The 17,347-nt window shown below is 42.2% G+C and overlaps 1 protein-coding gene across 1 annotated transcript in view; it reads right to left on the bottom strand.

Moving 5' to 3' along the window:
* The window catches only part of FBN1 (fibrillin 1), a 252,149-nt gene that overhangs the window by 112,551 nt on the left and 122,251 nt on the right, over positions 1 to 17,347 (bottom strand). Inside the window, exons 8-10 of the mRNA XM_066276475.1 lie at positions 17,012 to 17,137; positions 8,731 to 8,856; positions 3,610 to 3,768 (exon numbers count right to left, since the gene is read on the bottom strand). Coding sequence (XP_066132572.1) covers positions 3,610 to 3,768; positions 8,731 to 8,856; positions 17,012 to 17,137 — 411 coding nt within the window. The remainder of the gene's footprint in view (positions 1 to 3,609; positions 3,769 to 8,730; positions 8,857 to 17,011; positions 17,138 to 17,347) is intronic.

Raw genomic sequence — 17,347 nt, 5'->3', positions numbered from 1 at the left:
AAACTTTTCCCCTGGGCTTCCAAACAGGTGTTTTTAAAGTTTTTTTTTTTATTTTTTTATTTTATTTTATTTATTTTTTTGTATTTTTCTGAAGCTGGAAATGGGGAGAGACAGTCAGACAGACTCCCGCATGTGCCCGACCGGGATCCACCCGGCACGCCCACCAGGGGCAAAGCTCTGCCCACCAGGGGGCGATGCTCTGCCCCTCCGGGGCGTCGCTTCTGCCTCGACCAGAGCCACTCCAGCACCTGGGGCAGAGGCCAAGGAGCCATCCCCAGCACCTGGGTCATCTTTGCTCCAATGGAGCCTTGGCTGCGGGAGGGGAAGAGAGAGACAGAGAGGAAGGAGGGGAGGGGGTGGATAAGCAAATGGGTGTTTCTCCTATGTGCCCTGGCCAAGAATCGAACCCGGGTCCCCCGCACGCAAGGCCGATGCTCTACCACTGAGCCAACCGGCCAGGGTGATCAAACAGGTGTTTTTAAACAGTACCCAGGTTTCCAGAGACATATTCACTTAACTAATCACTTTCATGTTTCTTATAAATAGCCATATTTTCTCATAGCTATTGTCTACGAGTAAATTAACCAGGTGATTTTTGAATGTATTTTTATTCTCTTGCCGAAGTATTGATAATTTTATTATCACTGTCACACAGGGATTCTCTCATAGATACTTTCTGTATTAGTTTAATTTATTAACAGAACACTTGGTCAATGTTTTTTCATTTCCTTGTGGACTAAACCCTGACTTATTCGAAGACACAGTGAAATGTCTTACTGAGATGCAGTCACAGTTCCACCTCCCACTCCCAGCCTAGCCCTTAAATTACACAGAACAGGAATCCATGAACTATGTTGGATTTCACTGAATGCCAATTATATTAAGGAACTCGCTTTGCTTCCACGCACCATCAGCCTTTTTCTTTTATTTTTTTAGTCTTTTAGCATTTGTGTAAAAGTAGCTGGATAGTGATAGATAAAATGGCTACTCAGCCACCGTCTTTCTTAAGAACAATGCAGGGCTGAAGGAGGAAGAAGGACTTGTTTATTCCGTGATCCAGCTCAGACTCCCTTGCAGCTGGATGCTGATGAGGGATGATCAGATCAGCCTGCAAACGATTTTGAGGAACTGTGGCGCCACTCCCAGCCACAAAGAGAAGAAGCTATTTTCCAGCTATTTGCCCAAGGCCCTTTGACAAGTCCATATAACCCCTGCCCCATCCTTCCCTCAGGCTGACACCTGTTGCTGGGCTCAGCCCGCTTGCACTCAGGCACTTTTAAAAATAAATTTTCCTTCTGGAACACACTAGCCTCGTGTTTCGGTTAGAGCCGCGATTTCTGCCTTTCAGGTAGCTTATCACAATTTCTGCTAATTAGGTGGGTATATTACCTTAAGCATTCCATTCAATTCATTTTATCCTCTCCAGGACAGTGTACCAGACTGGGTGCTGTACTCTATCCTCCTTTCTCCAGCTTAATAACTTTCCATTCCAGGATCAGCAATCTGGGGCGAATTTTGTTCAGCTGATGTCCATCTTTCCTATCTCCATTTAAGCCAGAGATGATACCGGTGTGGTGTTTTTTTTGTTTTGTTTTGTTTTAAAAAGTAAAAAGCTGACTAATCTAAAATATTCTTTCCTGTATCATCACTCTTCAAAAGAGGCCCAAGCTCTGTGGCACTGGTGCTGAACCATCTGAGTAAACAAACACACCTGTCTGCAAATTAGTTTTCTCTGTCAGCCTGCCTTGCCCTCGGCCTATCTCAGGTTGTCCACCTGGGAGAGCAGCTCCCTGCAAAGCCTTCTGCACCATGTGTCCCAAAGTAGGGCTTTAGGCACCTAAACCTGCCCTAGTTTTCTCTCTCCTCTATTCACGGCCTCAGCATAGAAAGAAATCCACATCAACGCTGCTGATTCCTAAGTTAACATATGTATTTTAAAAAGCAATTTTCCTGGTACTCAAGTCATATGTCTTAGTAGGAAGTCAGGTGTTTCTAAACAGTGACCTCTAAGTGGTCCCTCTTAGTGAAGGAAAGAGGGTGGACTATATTTTTAGGACAGAGACAATCGGCAAATGAAACAAAATATGTGACTTGGTATGTGTTAAAATATATTGAAAGATTTTATTGCTTCTTTAACCCACATATATAATTCTCAGCAATAAACAGAAATTTTATAGTAACATCTGTGAGCAATTCTATAACTCCTGATAATGGGAAATTCACATTCTGTGACTCACATACTCTGAAGTCTTTCATTAACTCTGCAGTATCCATCCCCACCTTCATTTTCTCTCCTAAATCTCCTCGATTTAACCACACTTGTCAGGAATCGAATCAAGAAGGGGGTATAACCCCAATTTTTACTTAGACGTGGTAGGAAAGATGTCAATAAATTGTTCCTTTCACCCAAATGTCTCTTATAAGCAAATTTTTGCTAAGTACTGTGGAAACATTTAAAAAAAAGTATTAGGAATGTGGGACTGTAATGATGAATGAGACCTCTTAATAAGTTTTCTCAAACCATTAAAAAATAATAAATAAACACACACAGGCATAAGCAGAGCTGATGGGACTCATGCCACAACGACAGCACAAACTGCAGCGCTGAGGAAAAAGGCGGCACTTCTAGCACATTACTACAAAAGAGTGAGGGACCAGGTCATGTTTGAGTCAAGCCTTAGCGAACGAAAGGTTCTATATGGGCAAGGGTGGCAGGGGTGGGGGGAGGGGAGTAAGGAACCTGAGTGGGGCGAGGTGTTAAGAAAAAAGAACATTTGAGTTTAGAAATGCTGTGACTGGGTTCAAGGAAAACTTGATCCTATAATTTAACTACAAAATAAAGCTATTTAGAATTAGAGTTAATAGATGAATGGGGTCAGACTGAGAGACTTTATATGCTTGGCTAAGTATAGTAAGATTTTATTTTCAAAAAATAAAGAGATTTAGACCAGTGTATATGGCCTGAGTTCTTCCCAGGAAACATTTTCTGGACATCCTTCTCTACATTTTCCCCAGACATAATTTTTTTAACTGAGCTTCAGATGACTTATGTTTCGGGAAATGGATACGGCGGTTGCGGAGTTCAGGAAGACCAGTTAGGAGGCTACTGCAACCGTCCGGACGAGAGAATATGAACATTATGTGGAAATGAATGTGACAGATACAAGAGATATTGGGGGAAAAAAACCTCAACAGAACTTGGCAACTAGGAAAAGAAGTGTCCGGTGTTAGGGAAGGAGGAAAGGTGTATCCAGAATCACCCAAAAGGCTCTGAGAGAGCTGAGTTCTATTCCAATAAGATTTTGAGGACAACAGGAGGGCCAGAAGAAACAGATGAGAATAAGAGGGAACCAGCACTTTCTCACAAGGTTGGTATTCAACAGTCATAAGCAAGCTAAGTCAGAAGCAGTACCTGGAAACAGTATTATTTGTATGGACCTCTGTATTTTCCCTATTTGTTATCTGGGGAAATTTCCCTAAATGCCATCCTTTTTATTTTTGAGAATCTTATTTACCTGGGTTTCCATTAAATCTGCATTGTGCACATTGCTACTAGGCATGTGGGAGGCGGAGCTGGGGTGCCCTGCAGGAAACTGGGAGGGCTCTTACCAGTTGCTCTGATGGGACACATCTCAGGGGCGACGGTGACGCCTGGAGACCAGCATCGGCCAATGTCACAGCAGCACTGCATTTTGGTTATGGACTGTGGCAGCTGGTTAGAACAGCGTCCGTTTGCCAGAGCAGTGTAACAGTATCCTGGGCGAACATCTGAGAGAGCAAAGAAACACACACACATCACTTGAGATCAAACCTGTTCTGACCCTCTGCTGCCCCATCACCTCCACGCTTCACACTGGGGCTCTGGCAGGAGGAATGGATGTGCCTGCCCCCTGGAAGGGAAGCTGCGTGCACCCCTCAGGAACAATTCTCAATCAGAAAGCCCTTCTTCAGCTCACCCCTTTGGCCCCTGTGAGCTGGTACACTTGGCTGAAGTCCCACATTCCAGTCCCAAGGTGGGAACAAATGATTACAACCATATGTGCCATAGCAAAAGAGAGACTAAGAAAATCACTGGAAGTGACAGTTAATTATATATAAAGGCATGACAGATAAAAGAGATATTGTAAAAAAAAAAAATCTCAATAGACATGTCTCTATATTGAAGGGAGACTGTGTTGTTCTTGGTTTCAAACTACTTAATTCAAGCCACTTCAGGAAAATATTGATATAAATCTATGTTAAACCAACATTAAGTCTGCACTATAGTCTGCATTTCTAAAAGATCTTTTTTATTTTTCGGTCTGAAACTGTGAGTCAGACTCGTGAGATTTTTTTTAAAAGGAATGAGCCACTTTGCAGTTGGATCCAATACTTGTTAATCCAGATTTCCTTTTGTCCTGGGGCCCTAACCAGCTTTCATAAGGCACTAATTATTTACAAGTTCAAAATGTAGGTGGTTCCAAGTCCTTAGTCCTATAAGAGACAATGGTTCTTGAAGAATTAATTTAATTTTTTTTTGGCAGAAAGCAACATCTCAAAGCAACAAGGGAAGACATTTCTTTCTATATATCACTTTTATTGGGTTACATCATGTCTGACTGTCATGACAACATTGACACATTGAATTACAACTCTGGACTACCAAAGAAGAGCCTGTAACATAGGAGAAACCCGCCTGCTCTGTGGGTCTCTGAGGCAGTTCCGTGAAATGAAGGGGCAAGTAGCCGAGTGAACCTGGTCTACTCGACATTCATGAAGGCGAGGCCTCTCTTCAAGTAAAGTAAATACTTGTACAATTAATATAAAATACGATTTGAAGTGTAAATAAATATTTTAAATGTGCCTATCATTTAAAAGAATATAAGAGGCAAATCCTTCTGTAAAGTGCACACTATTTTAACAAAAATCTGTCCCTGTGTTCTAAACACTAAGTATGCCCAAAGAGGGTTGGTTATACCTGCAATTATTTTAAACTACATCATTCTTAAAAATTCATAGCCTTCAAATCTTGATGATTGCAATACTAAAGTGAAATAAAATAAATAACAAGGCTTAGAAACAGTTATATTATTAACATCAAGTGAAAAAGGCTACAACGAACACCTAGATGAATCATAAAATTTCAGGTCGGTCTTAGAGGGTTAAAGGTTATTTCTGAAAAGTACTTAAAACCACTAGCAAGAATAAAGTGCGCTTTCCAGAAATTTTCTGTGGTCCAGCTGCTGCACCTCTGGTCAGACTAATGATATTCTCAGCAAAGAGGCAGAACAAGTTTTATTCCAGCCTAGTCCAGGCTACAGGGGTGTGAGGGCGTGCAGACAAGGTATGCTTTGTGAAGCCACGTTGTCACCTCCTCCTGAAGAAGAGGGAGAAATAGAATTTTCTATGTACTAGTTTGCATTGCCCTAAAGCCACTAATACTTTGTATGTTCAAGGATTAGTGAATATTTGGGGCACAGAAACCAAAGGCTGTAAGAATGGAAAAAGATGTTCAAAACTGGCTTCTATCCCAGTTTCAGATACATTTGGTGGTCAGTGTAAATACTTGGCCCAAATTCCTCTCTCTTTCTAAAGTTAATCAATCAGTAAAAAAATTTAATATACATATTTACTTACAAAACTTAAATTAAAAAACAAAAACAAATCTATAGGGTAATAAGTAAAAGAAGAGAAAATCTATGAAAACAGAACTATTTAGAGGGACTGACCCCTGGGCATAGCCGTTGGAAGCTGCTGTGTCATCAGGTAGGTGTGTTAGAGTAAGTGGGAAGAAAACCATTCCGGTGCTGGGTCACTCTGCACAGAGGGGAAGGGGTGGCTCTAGGATGATATGAAGACCTACGGGAGCCTAGGAAGAGGAATGGCAGGATGTGAGGGAGCTAAAGGGAGGTGGGGGGGGGAGGGAACCCTATACACCACGATTACTGCCCTGGCCACGACATCTAGCAGAAAAGAATAGGAAATTTCCTCCCTTCTCCCCTTCTGAAAAACTTGGCTCTTCCTTCCAGGACCCAGAAGTCACCTTGTATCAGAACAAATATATTATAAGTAGGTGTTTCTAGGTCATCAACAGGCCTCTCCTTTCTAATCACTCCCACGGCTGTGTCCAACCAGGAGCTAGGAGGCGTACACTGGGCACAAAACACCTTCAGACTCCCAGGTATGAATGTGACAGATGCGCTAATATGAAAAGACACCCTACAGAAAGTAGTATAAAGTGCCAAGAAATGATCACAAAACAAAAAAAAGTAAAATAAAATAATACTTCTAGAGATTGCAGAGCAAAGGGGCCGTTGGGGCTGGAGCGGTCTGAGAGTCTGAAAATGCGGTGACAGAGGGAAAGAATTCCCTGCTTAGAAAACATGTACAAGGAAATACTACATACCGCTCTCTACATATGGGGTTTTCTGTTGGTTAGATTTACTAATTCCAAACAACCAACTTACCAACAAACCTTGGGTTTGTATTCAAGTTGGAAACTACATGTATTTTCTTGCCAATAGGAATAACTGGTGGGGTGGGGTGGGGGTGTTTTTGTGGTTTACCATGGCAGGAAATATTAGCTTTAGGGAAGGCAGAAATGTCATCTGGATAATTTTAAATAATAAGTTACTAATTACGGGTACAATGAAGTACCAAAGAAGGAGAAACAGCGCTTGCCTAGGGGGATGGCAAGAAGGAGTTACTGCATCCTGCTTCATTTGGGAGGACGCAAGGAGAGGAGTCCAAACAATGGACTCAGGCCCGGGCTGGAAACCAGCTCCCTCACTTATTAGTGACTTAAACAACTGGACCAGATTATTTACCTGGACTCTCTCACCCTCAGCTTGTCCCATCTACGGCACTGCTGTGAACATTAAGTCAGGCGATTTCCATAAAATGTCTCATACTGAGGAGGTGACCTCATGAATCTTAGTTCCCCTCCCTACCCCCCTTTCTTTGTAAAAAGTTAGTATAGATGTATTTAGTAAAAAGAAAAGAATTTTATAAATGGAAACAGTCTGATATGTAAATGTGGTGTAATTATTTTAGGTAGTCTGAGGCTCTCTTTGAAGGTTAAAAAAAATCTACCTATCGTGCGGCTAATAAAGAACTTCTCGTCTACCTTTCTGTTAAGCATATATCCACCAGAGGTCATGTGCTAATTGGGACATTTGGGAGCGGGTAGGAGCTATATATTCACTTGCCATTCTTTCACTGCAGTTCCTGTGTCTATGGATAGATAGATCCTAGGAAATCAAGCAATCCAGGCATCACCATTGTTTCCAAGGAAAAGCCAGATATTCTTCCCTCACTAGTTGTACTTATCCTAACGTCAACTGTTAAGAAACTGCCCTCAGCTTTTATTATATGTGACTAAGTAAAAAGGAATTCACAATTTCAAGTGCAATTTAGTTTTGGTCTGAACTCCATGGTCTGTGGTAAGGATGTGAGGCTGAGTGTCTTCGAAAATATGGGCCAGAAACAAACATCAAAGATAGCATTCACTTTTCACCAAGGCCGTGTGCCACAGGCTTCCTAGCTTTGTCTTAATAATAAAGAATTACTCATGTTCATATTCAACAAATACTTAAGGAGTGCCTAGGACATGCAAGGAATTGTGCTGAGAACCACCAGGGATATAGGGACAGCAGTTACTAGTCTTTAAAGAGGAGCTTACAACTTAATTAGGGAGATAAAAACAGGCCGACATAGAATTTCCCTATAAGGCCACTGATGAGAAGCATGTCCTCAGGTAAGCTGATCTGGGTCATCTTCAAAGAGAACGTGAGAAGCAGCGTGAAAGGGGCTTGAGCTGAGAAGAAGGGTATCCGTGAGTTGGTGGGTGCAACATGTATGATTACAGGCACGAAGGAATGCAAACGAAGGGCCTGTCTGAGGGGAAGAAGCCGGGGCTATGCTGACAAGTTAGCAAGGTGGGGAGGCGCCAGAGAGCAAGCACTCCACAGCTTGAGCTTTATTCTAGAATAAAGTACTTTGAAAGGAGTCTTAGCAATTGTTAAATCCGGCAGTTGTCAAATCTGTTTTTTAAGAACAGATACCTTATACAATTGTTCTTTTCATGGAAGCTTAACATCCAACCGGTTAAGAGCAGAGGTGCCCGGAGCGTGTGGCTGTGGGGGCTGGGTGGGAGCAGGAGCCGGTCCATTCAGCCTCTCCACTGTCACAGCTCCCTCTCCAGCCCTCGCGGCTCTGGGGGGCTCTGCAGCACCTGAAGGACCCACGGGACTGACAAGTAGCAATTTCCAAATTCTAATGGAAAACTACCAAAGGTTTTCGAGCTAGAGAGATATTTAATCGAAGTACTATTTTAGGAAGATAAATCTGACAAGATAAATTATAAAGAAGCCAGAAAGTAGGGAGACCAATGAAAAGATTATGGCAAACCTTCAGACCTAAATTAACATAGGTCCCAGAAAATGACTGGACACAGGGGTCAAACGAGAGAGGAGTTAAGGATGGCCTCAAGGTTCGACACTTGAATTACCGATGAGTTAATTTATAGACTGAGGATAGCATAGGGTCTATCCCCCTTTAGGGGAGGCAAAAATCCCAAAACAAGACCACAGGGTGTCTCTGTTCTTTAAGAGGGTGGTTGACTGTTTAAAAGATTTCCATTAATGTACATTTTGAAAAATTATATGTCCCTCTTAACAGACTTGCTTAGAAAGATGCTCATATTAGAATTGATTTACAGAACTTAGGTATGCTGCTTACAATGAAACCTACCTATGCATTTGGTACCGTCAGGAGAGGTGTAGAAACCGGGGGGACATTTGCAAAAGTAACTGCTGACGGTGTTTGTACATTCGCCCCCATCACAGACTCCAGGAATGGTGCTGCATTCATCAATATCTGGAACATGAAGAAGAGTTTCAGTATTCATAGAACACCATAGAAAATTGTTTGTCATTTCAAGGATTCAGATGTAACAGTCAAATTACGTCGCCAGAAACAACAATCTTTACAGAACGAAGGCTGCCCATGAAATAGTCAATTCAAAATGTGAGTACTTTTCCTCTTAACATGGGGTTAACTAAGGAATTTATCAAATTCAGGTTATTAGAGTAAAAGTAACTTCCCCTTTAAAATCTAAAACTCTGTACTGCTGTTTCACTAACCACAGAATGCAAACGTTCTGAATGTCCTTTATTTTAAAATTGGTTTCCCTGTCTCTCCATGGTTCGCATTGAGTTGAGCTTCCTTTCTATGTACTCTATATCCTGCATCAGTTCCTGTGTTTCATTTTAATCTGATTTTCCACAAAGCACTTACTAAAATCCTACAGAGAAGACCATGTGATCTGAGTACTGAACAAGACTTGGCCAATTTGGTGTTTGCAGGGGGGCTCAGGTCACCATGATGATGGTGTTCTGTGGGTTTGGCAGGAGAACTGTGGTGGACACTGGGACACTCCAACCAGAACCCTCCATGGAGGACTTGTCCCAGCACAAGGGGTACTGTCAGCAGGCAGCCCCTACCCTCAGGATCCTGCCTGGACTGCCCCAGCAGGAGAACTGTGGTGGACACTGGGACGCTCCAACAAGAACCCTCCATGGAGGACTTGTCCCAGCACGAGGGGTACTGTCAGCAGGCAGCCCCCACCCTCAGGATCCTGCCTGGACTGCCCCAGCAGAAGAGAGACATCTCACCCGAGGCTGTACTTCTCCCAGGGACCCACACCCAATGACTGACTGTGGAGGACAGATAATGGTCTGCTCATTTCACCCCACGGGGACAACTCTGAACATCACAATTCCCCAATTGCCTGTAGGGTTGACTGAGGCCATAGGCAGAGTTAGCTATTAGGGTCTGGGGCCACTTGGAACAAATCTGACCATTCCTTCAAGAGGAGCTTTTCAAGAGCCAGAATTAGACAATGACAGTTGTTGGTAGTTGTGGTTCCATTGAGAGATGGGAAGTTGAGTACTTCCTGCATAGGCTACAAGTGAACTCAGGGTACAGAGTACCCATATGACCTCTTCTCTAAGATAAGTGGGGTTTTCCACACTGACCTAGGGAGAGGGTGGTCTGACCCAAATCTCCTGGGAGTACTGCAATGGCCAGACTAATGCTGTTGACATTCAGAAAGCATTCAAGCTTAAAAATAAGAACATTTATTCTCCAGTTTAAGTACTGCTCTTCACTTATAAAAGTAAGTAGAGTTCTAAGTGGGCCAGATTCATGTATATTCTGACTCAAGTTCACCCTGTTAGTCAGAATGGCAGCAGAGACACTGCTTGTGTGCAGTTTAATCTTTTTACAAGCAAAATCCCCATTCTTCTTTGCTGGGTTAGAGGCTAAACCAAACAATATTTCACTGCTTATACTAACGCCAGTGAGAACATAAACAGCACTGTCCTTGTGAAGTTGTGTAATGGTAAAGGTGCATATTCTCTCCCCACAGAGATAAATTTCACTGGAGTCAGTAAAGTCAGGCAGACAAACAGCCAAGGACAGATCTGAAGGTTCTAGAACTGGCATAACATCTCAAGGCACATTTGAAGATGGTTCTTTAACTTTGATCCTCTTTATTTACAGCCACACCCTTACTTATAACCTATAAAAAGCCAAACAAGTATATGAAGGAGCCTTGAGGATTCAACTTCATTAAAGGATAGAGGAGGATGCAACCGAACACAGAGGTGTTAAGAGGAATGTACCTTTCTCGAAGTGTCCCTAAACGTTATGTCTAAGTCATATAATATCTATTAAAGATCCTGTGGGGAGATAGTGTCTATTAAAAGAAATATATTTTTTTTACCTGTTAGCATAAGTGATTGCTACCATTCTTATTAAGAACACTTAATATATATCAATATCTAAAGAGCTTATTTTATATATATTAAAAAATGTTATTTGAGAACCAGAAATAATTTGGCAGGATGGAGGAAACATCTTCCACATGCTGGCTAGGTTAGAGTGGACTCTTCACTGAAAGTTATCACAACAATTAACAATAATGAGTTAACAGGTACAGAGTGGGCATTGTCTAGATGTTTTATGTGTGCCAACTCATCTAATTCTCACTTAGAGGTATGATCATAGGACCTGATTTCTGTAATTCTGGTGCCCAGCAGGCCTTCAGAAAACTGACATGAATAGAACTCAAAGTAAGAGCAAAGAGGTTCGTTTATAAAGTGATATTAAACCCAAGTCTCCGCTGCCTTGGGCTGGAGAGGGGTGGTGTTTCCACTTTAGTGTGAGTTCTCAAGGTCAACAAGTTAGAAAACACACTGTAATATGAACCTCCCTAATTTTCACACAGATCAAGATAAAACTACCAGGCCATAGTGTTCAATTTGATAAAGTTTAAGTGGCTCTGAATGCCCTTCAGTGTCCTCACCTCAGTGACACAACATGTCTCCTTCATGTGTCTAGGGCCTTCCTGCGTCCCTGCACACCCTGCTTCTCCAGTCCCATTGCTTCATAGCCATGAAGGCAAGAGTTCCGGTTTCATAGTGGAAGTCCCCTATAGCAAAAGGCTGGAACAAAGCATCTGAGTTGGAATCGCTTATATTCTGAAACTCATTCATGCTAATTTCTTGTTTTTCTAGGCTCTCATCACTACTCTGTGTTTGTCTCCTTTTAAGAGCATTTCAGGGATCCCATGTAGGAGAGTCTGAGAGAAGTGGCTTTCTCAGTTTCTGTAAGCCAGTCTGTATCAAGTGCCAGCCATGAGAGTAAGTCGGTTTCAGGGGCCTGGTAAGTCATGTGGCTTGGCTGGGAAGAGCTACGTCTGGTCTCTGGACACTTTCCCTGTTTCCTTGGGGCGGGAGGGAGAGACAGAACTGCTGGGAAGTAGCCTGTGCCATTGTTGACTTCTTGCTGTGAAACTGAGAAGGGATTCAAATGGTGGGTCATCTCCTTCCCTATTTGCTGCCCTGTCTTTTGTTCTCTGTCTTCCTTCACTTCCCTCTGTCTCATCAGCTCCCCCTTGGTACTACTCCTGTCCCTCAGCCATTTCCCTACCCTGGGGCTCCTCTTGCAGGAGGGCAGGGAGTTGGGGGCAGACAGGATGAAGGGTTGGTCCAGGTTCTGGGACAGGTATCATCGGGACACTAGGCTATTTATGAGCTCTATCCAGGATCGTGGACATGTGCCATGAGTGAAGAACAAGGGAACCAGCTAACCTGATCTGGACTGTCTGGATTATTCACTGAGTAAGAAAAATACACTAAAAAATTGTGGCAGCTGCTTAAAAGCAAAATGTGACACTAAAAATTATGAATGTCACCAAGCCTGTGAGATGAACTTGCCTTTATTACACACACAAAAATCTAGTGAAAAACATGTGACTAAAAAGTAAACAAGCTGATCCTTCAAGTCATGTGTAAAGAACACCAGCCATACTACTTTATAGTCACCCCAGGCAAGTCAACTTGCTCGTTCCTCATTCATGCAGCAATCGGATCACAACTGGAACGTAATAAATGTGAAGATGAAGTCTGGATGGCGGAACCAGAAGCAGCCCAGATACCGCCTTGTTCAACCTCCTTATTGGAAAGTTAAAGTAACTCAGAGCTGCTAATCAACTTGTCCAAGATCACACAGAGGGTGAGGGACATTACCAGGACCAGGGCCAGGCCTACCTTATTTCCAGGGTTCTTAGGTCTCTACCACAGAGATTTAGTTCAGCAACTATCTGGGGAGCCAGCGACCTTGAACAGTGAGAATCAAGGGCCTACAACCAGCTGCAGAAGATGGAGCCCCTGGAATCCTCCTTGACACCTGAGAGATAAGAGCCCCTAATCGCAAGTAGCCATCAGATAAATATGCCATTATTTTAGAAAGGGAAGTCTTCCAGGCGTCCCCAAACTATGGGCCGCGGGCCGCATGCAGCCCCCTGAGGCCATTTATCTGGCCCCCCACCGCACTTCCGGAAGGGCCACCTCTTTCGTTGGTGGTCAGTGAGAGGAGCACTGTATGTGGCGGCCCTCCAACAGTCTGAGGGACAGTGAACTGGCCCTCTGTGTAAAAAGTTTGGGGACCCCTGTAGGAGTCACAAACTTAAGAGCTACATTTAAAAAGTCCTTTGTATCATGCAGAGTTATTATAATTGCTAAAGGCTGGGCTGGCGATAATCTAAATCCCAAAATATTAGTGGTTAATTAGGAATCCAAGGGACTTACAGAAATAAAACTTAATCCTTTAATCACACTTTTTATTTCCTGATTTTCTCCCACAGTAACATATACAATTATGGACCTGGTTTCCAAAAAGAAAACACCTGTGTTCTTTGTGTGTGCACCCTCTAGAGTCAGAGAAAACAACGAAGGTGGCCACAGACTCTCCCTTTTTCTCAGATTACAGCTACAAATCTCAATCTTTTTCTTAAATTTATAAAAAGTTAATAATTATTACTTAATCACTTCAGCTTGTTAGTTACATTTCAAATGTACCTAAATTGTGTGTGTTGATACAAAACTTGGTACATAACTTTTTTTTTTAAGTTATGAGAAAATAAGAATATTCTACCAATAAGAAGGGAGAATTCTCCCAAAGAAAGATCTTATGAAAAGCTGCTTTCACCATCACAAAGGGAGTGAAGGTTAGGATCTTGTAAATTTGCTAGTCAATTTTTTTTATCGAATTGGTCTTTTTCTTTTTAATTACTGTGGGCTTCCAGTACCCAGTTATTTCCTCTCCAAGTCAAGGGAAAGCTCCATTTAAAAAGCCACCTGAAGTAATGACAAAGGTGCCAGAACAATTTCCCCAAGGGCACAGAATCCCACTGTGGCTGATCCTCTTCCTAGGGTTCATAGATCATCTCTTGCTCCTTTCAGTGATGTGGGCCAGATTGTCTGGAATTCCTTCTACTAGCCATCTGGAGATCATCCTCTAACCAGAGTTATGCCATCCCCATAAAAAGGAATGGGGGAAAAGCCATCATCTGAATTTCATGTAATAGTAATGGGAAGGGAGCGAGAGAGGGAGGGGGGAGGGAGGGAGGGAGGGAGGGAGGGAGGAAGGAAGGAAGGAAGGAAGGAAGGAAGGAAGGAAGGAAGGAAGGAAGGAAGGAATGAGGGAGGGAGGGAGGGAGGGAGGGAGGATAGGAGGAAGGAAGGAAGGAAGGAAGGAAGGAAGGAAGGAAGGAAGGAAGGAAGGAAGGAAGGAAGGAAGGAAGGAAGGAAGGATCCCCAAAAGTATTCCATTTTTATCTTGCTACTGATTCCAGTATGTAGCTGGAGAGAAACTATTTGTGGAAAAGGAATAAGCAATTCTCAGACTGAATTTCTGGTCCATTAGATACATCACCATAATAGGTCTCTTAGCATTGATGAAAGACTTCAAATCATTTTTCTCTCAGTCTGAATATTACATCTGATTGTCTTCTATCCAGTTCAGAACCAAAGAATGTGATCTGTCCTGACTGATGTTAACTGATGGGTCTGACTGAGAGGTAAGGGATGCAGGAAAAAATTCTAGTCCAGAAAAGAAAACAGACTGGACAAGTTCTACGGACCGTATTTCCCTATCTTAAAGCTGACTCTGTCTGTTGAAGCTGAATATATGTATATTAATCTGAAAAAGCTTAAAAATGCAAGACACAGCTGGATGTTGACATGAATTTTGCATGTGATAAACCTTAATAGTGTATTAATATCATAAAAAGATAAGTATGATAATACCTAAAAATCTATACCAGAATATTTTAATTAGTTTCAAACATTAGGAAACATAGTTGTTAAAGTAGAGGTAATGCCTTACATCTAGGAAAGAAGACAATATAAGTGCTGGGGTGCCAATTCAAAGAAGTAAATTTCAGTACTATCTGAATGACCTCAGACTGGGCACTTAACATATCCAAGACACAGTTCCTTAATTTCTACTGTGCAAGTGTGGGAATAGGTAATCCCTTGCCCCTTTCAGTTTCAACATTCTCTTCTTCTAACTTAACCTACAATAAAACTTCTAACAATACACTGGCCTCCAGAGAGTCAACTTTATTGTTCTTTGAAACTTAAAATGTTTAGAAGTCCTACTTCTTTAGAAAGAATAAATATTTTTCACAGTTACTGCAACTGTTTATAGCATGTTCAAGAATGTATCACTATCAATTTTATAATGATAAATTACTTAAAAACAACTCAAACCCTGGCCCTGGCCGGTTGGCTCAGTGGTAGAGCGTCGGCCTGGCGTGCGGGGGACCCGGGTTCGGCTCCCGGCCAGGGCACATAGGAGAGGTGCCCATTTGCTTCTCCACCCCCACCCCTCCTTCCTCTCTGTCTCTCCCTTCCCCTCCTGCAGCCAGGGCTCCACTGGAGCGGAGATGGCCCGGGCGCTGGGGATGGCTCCTTGGCCTCTGCCCCAGGCGCTAGAGTGGCTCTGGTCGCGGCAGAGCGACACCCCGGAGGGGCAGAGCTTCGCCCCTGGTGGGCGTGCCGGGTGGATCCTGGTTGGGCGCATGCGGGAGTCTGTCTGTCTCTCCCCGTTTCCAGCTTCAGAAAAATACGGAGAAAAAAAAAAACACAAAAACAAAACAAAACAAAACAACTCAAACCCTTAAAGGTTAAGTGTATCAGAGTTAGATTATTCAGTTTCAGGGCAAATCGATATTAAATTTCTTATATAAACTGCATCTCAAATTTAAATCTGTCTCATATGAACGATATACCGTGGCCATGAACTCTCCCATCAATCAACAAAGATTGATGATCCACGCCCAAATGACTTAGAACAAATTATTTCTCATTGCTAGGGTTTAGGCAGATAGAAACAACAGCAAACGCTTTCAATAAGAGTGCATGCATCTAAATAAAACCTCGTATCACACCAGGTGGAGTGAGTTGAGAACGAAAGTTTTCTCTGCTGAGCTTGAGCAGAGGTGTAGCCCCGAGAACGGGGTCACATGACTGTCAGATATTACATGTAAGGTACATGCACTCTCCAAAAAAAGGAGTTCGGTGCTGCCTGCCTATTTCCTGGATGTTACCCTCTCATAAAAAAGAAGTATTTATTACACTTGGAGGCCAGGCCTCTTGGCATACAGCAGTAGCGGTAAATATAAACACATTCTCAGTGCATATATATTTTTAGGAGCTCAATCTATAAACTAAATGCAAATAAATCAATCTACCTCAAGTTATTTTTGCTTGATTACCATAAAAAAGTGGCCATTTGACAGGCAGAAAAAAAAATTCTAAATCTGTAGCTAGAGAATAAATGAGTTGATAGATCTCTTTAAAAAAAAAGCAAAACTAGAAAAACATCAGAAGATACATTATTTTGTATAATATGTAATGATCAAATTTAAGTTAATATCTCCAGAACTATGCAAAAACATGTGTCTTGAACATTTTAACCCAAATATTGGCTCCAAAATATTTCATGTTTTAATATTTAATTTTATTCAGATGGACCTCTTATTTTGGTTCTGTAAAAGTGGAAAAATCTGCAGGGTTTTTCTGGTTCAACAACACAAGGCATATTATTCCTGCTAAGATTTCTTTTTCTTTCTTTCTTTCTTTTTTTTTTTTTTTTTTGCAAGAGAGAGAGATAGGGATAGACAGAAACAGACAAACAGGAAGGGAGAGAGATAAGAAACATCAACTCATAGTTTTGGAACCTTAGTTGTTCATTGATTACTTTTTCATATATACCATGAAAGGGGGGTGGGGGGGACTCCAGCCTAGCCAGTGCCCCCTTGCTGAAGCCAGTGACCTTGAGCTTCAAGCAGCAATCTTTGAGCTCAAGTCAGAGACCATGGGATCATGTCTATGATTCCGTGCTCAAGCCAGCGACCTCACGCTCAATGCACTCAAGCTGGTAGAGCCTGCGCTCAAGCCAGCAACCTCGGGGTTTTGAACCTGTGTCCTCAGTGTCCCAGGCAGATGCTTTATCCACTGTGCCACCACTTGGTCAGGTCCTGGTTAAAAGTATTATATTTACATATTTACAGGGATGACCAAAATAGAAGGAATTAGGAACAATTTACAAAAAAACTTGTCATTGATTTGGGTTTTACTTGCCCTTCCTCCCCTTAACTGCAAAGCCTGATATTTCTTACCTTCACATTTCTGTGACACTTCATTAAACTTGTGTCCAGCAGGGCATTTGCACTCAAAAGACCCAACAGTATTAATGCAATTTCCTCCTTGACAGAGCCCAGGGATGGCCTGGCATTCATCCACATCTGTCAGATTTAGGAGAGAGAGAGATTAATTTATACAAAATCATTGATTCATATAAAATGTTCTTATAATGTTTTCTATAAGAAGTCAGAAGTATTCTTTATTCTTCCATCTTCCCTCATGTCGAGAAAACTACTTATACTAACTTTTGGGGGTTTTATCATGTGTGCTGCAAAGTACAAAGTAAAGATACAGTGACAAAAAAAAAACAA

The sequence above is a fragment of the Saccopteryx bilineata genome, chromosome 4, assembly GCF_036850765.1.
Source record: "Saccopteryx bilineata isolate mSacBil1 chromosome 4, mSacBil1_pri_phased_curated, whole genome shotgun sequence".
Classification (NCBI taxonomy): domain Eukaryota; kingdom Metazoa; phylum Chordata; class Mammalia; order Chiroptera; family Emballonuridae; genus Saccopteryx; species Saccopteryx bilineata.
Note: the sequence above shows the minus strand (reverse complement) of the source record. Positions and strands in the feature narration are given on the sequence as shown.